The sequence below is a fragment of the Lolium rigidum genome, chromosome 2 (assembly GCF_022539505.1).
Source record: "Lolium rigidum isolate FL_2022 chromosome 2, APGP_CSIRO_Lrig_0.1, whole genome shotgun sequence".
Taxonomy (NCBI): domain Eukaryota; kingdom Viridiplantae; phylum Streptophyta; class Magnoliopsida; order Poales; family Poaceae; genus Lolium; species Lolium rigidum.
In genome coordinates, this window is record NC_061509.1 from 78,453,896 (window position 1) to 78,462,538 (window position 8,643).

At 46.6% G+C, this 8,643-nt stretch overlaps 1 protein-coding gene and 1 non-coding gene across 2 annotated transcripts; both read left to right on the forward strand.

The window, feature by feature from the left end:
- Positions 1-366: 366 nt before the first annotated feature.
- On the forward strand, positions 367-1,481 carry LOC124691985 (histone H3.2-like). The gene is made up of 2 exons (XM_047225287.1): positions 367-771; positions 1,434-1,481. The coding sequence occupies exons 1-2, from the start codon at positions 367-369 to the stop codon at positions 1,479-1,481; spliced, it is 453 nt and encodes a 150-aa protein (XP_047081243.1).
- A 5,277-nt stretch (positions 1,482-6,758) lies between these two features.
- TRNAM-CAU lies at positions 6,759-6,847 on the forward strand. The gene is given in 2 exon segments: positions 6,759-6,796; positions 6,812-6,847. It is a non-coding gene; the product is annotated as a tRNA-Met (tRNA).
- The last annotated feature ends 1,796 nt before the right edge of the window (positions 6,848-8,643 follow it).

Below are 8,643 nucleotides of genomic sequence, written 5' to 3' on the forward strand. Positions count from 1 at the left end.
TTCATCGTTTTAGGCCTCAAGCGTACCATCGCAACAAGGGAAAAAACCCAACATAGGCGACGGTTGCCAACCAAACGCCCGTTGCCTGGTTACATCGCAGTGACGCTCAAACCAGCCAATCAGAACGCAGAAATGCCACGCCACGGATCGCTCTGCATGATCCGCGTACCTCACCCGAGACAAATCTTCACCGTCCATGCCTCTCAAATCGAACGCTCCAAACGGACTTCCCCCAGATGCAAAGCGCGCCCACTGGCCCACTGCCCGCTCCTCCTCTCCTTTAAAATCCCACGACCCCCTTCCCTTCTTCCTCATCCAGCTTCCTCTCCTCCAGCACTCAGCAAACCCTAGCCTCCTCCCATCCCGATGGCCCGCACGAAGCAGACGGCGAGGAAGTCCACCGGCGGCAAGGCGCCGCGCAAGCAGCTGGCTACCAAGGCGGCCCGCAAGTCCGCCCCGGCCACCGGCGGCGTCAAGAAGCCGCACCGCTTCCGCCCCGGCACCGTCGCCCTCCGCGAGATCCGCAAGTACCAGAAGAGCACGGAGCTGCTCATCCGCAAGCTGCCCTTCCAGCGCCTCGTCAGGGAGATCGCGCAGGACTTCAAGACCGACCTCCGCTTCCAGAGCTCCGCCGTCTCCGCGCTCCAGGAGGCCGCCGAGGCCTACCTCGTCGGCCTCTTCGAGGACACCAACCTCTGCGCCATCCACGCCAAGCGCGTCACCATCATGCCCAAGGACATCCAGCTCGCACGCCGCATCAGGGGCGAGAGGGCATAGGCCGCTTTGTAGCGTCTCGTCTTGTTGTTTAAAGCTGTGTTAGTTCTGTCGTGTTAGCCTGTTGCTGGATGTGGTAGTATCTGGTGGTACCATCTTGTTATCATCATCATCATCTATGAGAAGTCAGCGAAATGTTGTTAAGAACAATTGTCCGCCGTTTCTCTTACTCAGCAAATGGTTCTTGTTAGATCTCTGCTGAAGAACGTTTCGAAATTGCTTGGATATCAGCATTAAGGTGTCCAGGCTTTTTCATTTTTCTTATCTACATTTGGTTCAGCCTGTTCCCTGCTCACTTCCATCCCATTATCTTACTTACAATGTGTGTCTGAATTAAAACTCGGAATCTCAACCTTTTTTGGTTATATGGTTCAGTTCAATCTGTCATCTCTAATTACCAAGAACTGTAATATGTCTGCTTTTCCCCTGCTTTTGGACAAACTACAAGATCTGTACTGCAGTAAAATAATCATTTAGATATTTATCATTTTTTGACTGGGTAGTACTTGATCAATTGATAATCAAGTGTTTGTTGATAATTCCAACTTGTCAAACTTAATTTCCTACATTTCCTGTCAGCTCCGAGTTTTCTTGTCAGCTCTGAGTTGTCCTACATTTCCTGTATTCTCACTAACAAATTTCAAATGCTTGGCTCATAGGCTCATAGCCGTATTGGACAAAATCTATTTGTAATGATAGAATGCTGAGGACGACATGGCATAGAAGATCTGTTCTACGGTGAATTTGTTGCTAGGAGTTTGAGGAGATTCCTCATGGAGTTTCACGAGATTTCCCATGGCATTGCTCAGATCCACAAGGACAAGCAACATCTTCAGGGGTGAACCTAACTGGCAGATGCTTCAGCTGCCAGACTACATATGAAAATTCAGGTCGAGTTAGCTTCTACTTGAATTTGATTATGTTGATTTACAATTGTTTAGTTGAAAATCAACGGTGATGTTGTTTAAGAGCTAACTTCAACTAACCAGATTATGTACTCTCTTTTTTGAAGGGAAGATTTCAAAGATATTCATCCAACAATGCAAATTTGGATTAGACTTGACAAAAAGAGGTACGTAGAACCCGAGATTTTTCTTATATACCATAGGCACTATCAATGGATTGCCTGTAAGTTTAGTACATAAGTTAACATATTTTTAGGTAATGGTAGTGATCATATTTTCAGGTGTGGTCAGGCACAATGACGAACACATGGCTAGTGGAACAATCTAGTCTTAATTCTTGTTTCTGAACCAAGAGTGTTTTTTCTTTGACTATGTACTGTGAGGCAAAAGGCCCACAACCTTGCTTTTATTGAAACACCCAAACCAACTATTTACAAGCTGTACAAGAGACTAAAGGTAAAGAGTAAGAGCATCTCCAACAGGCGCGCTATATAGGCCGCGCGGCATAAAAACGTCCGATATAGCGCGCGCGGGACAGAATCAGGCGCTCCAGCAGGCGCGGTAAACGGCGCGGTGCTGTAAAATTTTTAGGGCGCGCGGCGTTTTGCACAATCCGGAGCGGCATATCCGGCGCGTCGGCTACGACGCGCGGCATCGCTCGTCCAACCGCGAAAATCCCCCGCGCTGAAACTTCCTCCCCGCGTCGCTGCCCCGAGCCCAATCCGTCGTCTCCGCGCGCCGCCGGCGATCCCGACGATGGACGACCCTCCGGCAACCCGCCGACCCCTCCCTACTCTGTCACACCCTCCGCCGCCGCCGCCACTTCCGCCGCGCCGGCGCCAAACCCTAGCGGCGGCGCCGACGCCGGGAACCCAACGGGCTGCCGCGCGGGCGGCTGTTCGTCCCGCCGCGCGGGGCACTACACGCGAGCGCGCCGCGCGGCGCGGATGGCCGCGCGAGGCACCGGCAACGCGCGGCCCGCGCCGAGGAGGGGAAGGCGCCGTCAACGAAACGGCCTCACGTCGGCCCCGCCGCCGTCGCGCCACCGAAGAAAGCGAAGGCGCCCGTCCCCCGCCGACAGCCTCCTCCTCCGGCGCCGAACCGGGCGCCTTCTCCTCCTCCTCCTCCGCCGACCCAGCCGACGCCTCCGTCCGGCAACCGCGCGGGCGCACATATGGTGGATGGTGAAATGCCCGAGAGGTAAAAAACACTTCTTTTTGTCGAATTGTGGTTTAGATGCATACCTAGCCGATGGTAATGAATTTCATTGCAATGTAGAGTGGATGATGCGGCATTCATGGAGACAATGAATGTTGGATCCTCGTTCTTGCATGACGATGAAGCCGCCTATGGGGAGGAGGAATATGAGGATGTAGATGAGGAAGGAGAAGGGTTGATTGAACCTCGCCCTCCCGGCCGGGCCGCCAACTACACCATAGCGGAGGACAAGTTGCTTTGCAAGACGTGGTTGACAATTGGAATGGATCCAACAACCGGTACCGATCAAACAAGAGAAACATATTGGATGAGGATGACGGAGTACTTCAATACAAACACAAGTGGGATCGAGCGAACCATGCGCTCACTTCGGTCCCGTTGGTCCGGTATCAACACCGATTGCCAAAAATGGGCGGGCGTGCAAGCCAACATCGATGTTCTCAATCCGAGTGGCACTAATGAGAATGATAGGGTAAGTGACTCTACTATGTTCACCATATGGCTCATATGAGAAGAATACGGTTGTACTTCATATGGCTCATCTATTTTCTTTTGCGCATATGTGTAGAACTCCATGGCTCAAGGATTGTTTAGGGATGTGGGAAAGAAGAACAAGAAAGGCAACAAGATTCTTGGCAAGCCATTCACCTTGCATCATTGCTATGAAGTGCTAGGGAATGAAGAGAAGTGGAAGACGCGCGGCAAGTTGGATGCGGCAACTATGGCGGCCAATGCTACCGGTGATGCAACAATCATCGATGATGATTCAAGTGATGAAGGGAAGAAGAGAAGCTCCACTCCTCACTCCATCAACAATGGGCGGAGGAATGTGCCCGGTAGGAAGACCGGCAAGGAAATGAAGGGAAGGAAGGCCGGAGATGATGACATTGCCATGGCTATGGAGAGGATTGCAAATGCAAGGTTGCAAGCAAATGAAGATAGAAAGATGCAACGAAACTTGGAGAAAGAGGCTATGGATGCTATTGAAGCTAGGAGAGCCGCTTTGGAGGAGAGGATTGCCGCCAACGAGGAGAGGAAGTTGGCTTTGGAGGAGAAGAGGCAAGCCACCGAGGAGCATGCACGCCTAGCGGAGGAGGAGAGGAAGCTTTTCTTGATGGATACTTCCCATATGGATGAGAGGCAAAAGGAGTACGTCAACCTTCTTCGCGATGAAGTGTTGGCCAAAAAGAGATTGTTGCTAGCCAACATGAACACTTCCACCACCGGCATGTTTGGAGGAGGCATGTTTGGAGGAGGCATGGGAGGCATGGGCGGCATGGGAAGCATGCCCATGCCCACCATGGGAGGCATGGGCGGCATGGGAAGCATGCCCATGCCCTCCATGGGAGGCATGGCCGGCATGGGAAGCATGCCCATGCCCTCCATGGGAGGTATGGCCGGCATGGGAGGCTATGGAGGCATGGCCGGCATGGGAGGATCAAGCTATGGAGGAGTGTTTGGAGGGACCATGGGAGGCTCCGTGAGTGGTGTGTACGGGAGTATGGGAGCACCACCGGGAGGCTTCGTGTCTTCCATGAATGCTACTATTCCTCCTTCAACCCAAGATGACGAGGACGAAGAAGAAGGTGTTGACTTGGAAAATGCGGAAGTGTGATATGCATTTGTGATATGCATTGTTTCACTTTGTCCATTTGAACCATATGTCGTGTGTCATTGTTGAACTACGTCATTTTGTGTGTCCTTGTTGAACTATGTGATGTTGTTGCACTTTGTGTCATTTATTTCATGAATTGTGTCATTTCTTTCATGAATTGTGAATGCAAAATAGACTAGAAATCTGTTTTCCGCGCCCGCGCGCGCTGTATTTTGCAGCGCCCGGCGGAGGACCATTTTTCCTGCGCGCGCACGCGCTGTATTTTGCCGCGCCCGGCGGAGGAAAAAACGGCACAGCGCGCCATATCTGTTTACCGCGCGCGGATTCTTGGTTTTAGCGCGCCGCGATATAGCGCGCCTGTTGGAGATGCTCTAAGAAATACAAACGGGAGACTTAAACTAGCCTATCTATCCAAGCCAGGAGCTTGTCTCTATGTACGTGCTTCATTCTATGTGCATGAAAAGACACATCATAGATAAATTTATAGCGCCAGGCCATAAACCTAGGTTTGTGATGCTAAAAAATGGACCCATTCATGATCTTCCAGATATTCCAACAAGCCGATAAGACCATTGCTGTGAAAAATGGCTGGCTGAACTGTCTTGCATATACTGCAGTCTGCTGCAAATCCCCAACAACACTCTAATCAATCTGAAGATAACTACAAATTTGTACACTGAAATTGCAAGAGAAGTAGAGATGATCATTATCTTCATGAACCCTGCCAGGACATAGCACACAGTGCTTGTCTTCACTGACCTTCCAGTGCCTCCTATGCAGCATATTTCTTGTATTTAGTCTGTCACTTAACATAAGCCAGGCAACCATTTTAATCTTCATGATACATCTGCTTTTCCATATCCATTTGTACACTGGACAGGCCACCACATATTCATGGATTGAAGAATGGTATTTAGCTGCTGTACAGGGGGGCCCGGAACACTTCCACTCATCATTCCTGTCATCCAAAATAGTAACATTCTCCAACCAGGAATTTAGAAGCAATTGCTACTCATACGCTCTGCTTGACAGAGGGAGATGAAACTCCTCTATCCTGAGATAGAACCATATTTCTTACTGAAATCTTGTCATCTTTTGTGAAAGGAAAAGCCTGGCTAACCACTTTCTCAATGGAATGAATCATGAGTGTTCGGTACTTCGATCCCCATGCCCTCTGCCATACAAACCTGAAGAAAAGGAAGATTTATGGCGAAGTTCTCAGGCTTCAGAGGATACCGTTAAAAGCCACCACTGTTGTAGTAGTTATGCCATCATATGCTATGTAGAGTAAAGAATAACATGTTGCTTTCAAAGTGGAGCTGTGTGTAGGAGTGTAATATCACATAGCGATTTTGTGTAAAGGAATATTAGCTAAACCTGGCGTGGCTTTCTTTGAGAAACACAAGATTTTTTGCTTCCTCCAAGAGTCTACTTTGTTGGAGTTCTTTGATTGAATCCAGTTGGCTGTGATTGGCCTAGCTGCACTTGCTTGACTCTGCCGAATTTGTCAACAGAGATCTGTTACCTCAAAGGTGGCAAGTGCCTATGGGACCAATGTTTAATTAGGGTGCCTTGATATATACCCAAATTATTGGCTTCCACACTTCAGTTGGCTGCCTCTCCTGCTGTTACTTGCTGCATTTCCCCAGAGTACAGATCAGCGATGGGGATAACCGCCGTGGGTTCTAGGTAAGCGGCTCGACGGCCCAGGGCTGAGCAACAACCTGCTGGGGGTGGATCCTGCTGTGTTCGGCCTCATCTTCTACATCGTCTACTCTATCCTTGAGGACAATGGTGATTCCAGCGGCATCACACTCCATATTCCTCTTCTTCCGCCTGTCTGTCTGCCTGATCCCTGAAATGTTTGCATAATTACCATCAATCTATCATGTATGGATGAACGTTGAGCTAGTGATTACTGAAGTACAACTGAAATGGCACCAGTTAGTTATGTCTGTGTTAAACTGTTGCAGTTGTTATGGCTTGTGATGCCAGTATGAAGCAACTTCAATGGTAATTAAGATCCGAAAGCAGCACACCTAATTACCTTTTTCTGTAGTCGGGTTAAATCTCCCATCCAGCTGTTCAGGGCGTTCTGTTTAACTGAATGGGAAGAAACAAATACCATCTTCAGAGATTTGGAAAACAGTTAACAGTCACAGCAGAGGCACACTCAATGAATTGGGTACTTGTATGGATCGCTCCTGCTTTGTACAGGAAGCATTGTTTCGTTTTCTTATCACAGTGGGGTGGTGGCGCAGTTGGCTAGCGCGTAGGTCTCATAGCTAAAACGTGAGTGATCCTGAGGTCGAGAGTTCGAGCCTCTCTCACCCCAAACCATATGGGATCCTGTAGTGATGAAACGCTCTGTGATAACTTGGGTCATCACATCTCCATCTGAATCATCAGGTGAAGTGAGCATGTCTGAACTTGATCACTTTTTTTTTACTGAATCACCACGGATGTCCAAAGTGCTTCATAGTTTTTAGTTTTTCCGTCCTGGCGAACTAAGCTTCTGTGCCATGTATGTTTGTCAATTCATACAGTTCAACTTGAAAATGAAAAAAAGATTACAAGATTACGAATTGTTTTTCCCCTGTACTAGATTAAAATAATTATCTATATATTTATCTTATTTTGATTTTGACTGGGTGATCACATAATCAAATTGATGATCACATAATCCTTACTTGCAGATGCTTCAGTTGCCAGACTACATATGAAAATTGAGGTCAAGTTAACTTCTACTTTAATTTGATTATGTTTATTTACAATTGTTCAGACAAAAATCAATGATGATCATGTTTAGGAACTAATTTCAACAAACCAGATTATGTACTCTCTTCTTTGAAGGAAAGATTTCAAAGATATTCATCCAGCAATGCAAATTTGGAGTAGGCTAGGCAAAAAGAGGTTTGTACAACCTGAACGTTTCCTGTTTACATGGTTGGCCCTATCAATGGATTTCAAAGATATTCCTGTAAGTTTAGTACATAATTGCCATATTTGTAGGTAATAGTAGTGATCATATTTTCAGGTGTGGTTATGGTTAGAAAAAAAAATCATGTGTGGTCAGACACAATGACCAACACATGGCCAGTGGAACAATCTAGCCTTAATTCTTCTTTCTAAACGACGAGTGTTTGATCCCCATGCCTGCTGCCATAAAAACCGGAAGAAAATGAAGATCCAAACCATATGGGATCCTGTAGTGATGAAACGCTCTGTGATAACTTGGGTCATCACATCTCCATCTGAATCATCAGGTGAAGTGAGCATGTCTGAACTTGATCACTTTTTTTTTTTTACTGAATCACCACGGATGTCCAAAGTGCTTCATAGTTTTTAGTTTTTCCGTCCTGGCGAACTAAGCTTCTGTGCCATGTATGTTTGTCAATTCATACAGTTCAACTTGAAAATGAAAAAAAGATTACAAGATTACGAATTGTTTTTCCCCTGTACTAGATTAAAATAATTATCTATATATTTATCTTATTTTGATTTTGACTGGGTGATCACATAATCAAATTGATGATCACATAATCCTTACTTGCAGATGCTTCAGTTGCCAGACTACATATGAAAATTGAGGTCAAGTTAACTTCTACTTTAATTTGATTATGTTTATTTACAATTGTTCAGACAAAAATCAATGATGATCATGTTTAGGAACTAATTTCAACAAACCAGATTATGTACTCTCTTCTTTGAAGGAAAGATTTCAAAGATATTCATCCAGCAATGCAAATTTGGAGTAGGCTAGGCAAAAAGAGGTTTGTACAACCTGAACGTTTCCTGTTTACATGGTTGGCCCTATCAATGGATTTCAAAGATATTCCTGTAAGTTTAGTACATAATTGCCATATTTGTAGGTAATAGTAGTGATCATATTTTCAGGTGTGGTTATGGTTAGAAAAAAAAATCATGTGTGGTCAGACACAATGACCAACACATGGCCAGTGGAACAATCTAGCCTTAATTCTTCTTTCTAAACGACGAGTGTTTGATCCCCATGCCTGCTGCCATAAAAACCTGAAGAAAATGAAGATCCAAACCATATGGGATCCTGTAGTGATGAAACGCTCTGTGATAACTTGGGTCATCACATCTCCATCTGAATCATCAGGTGAA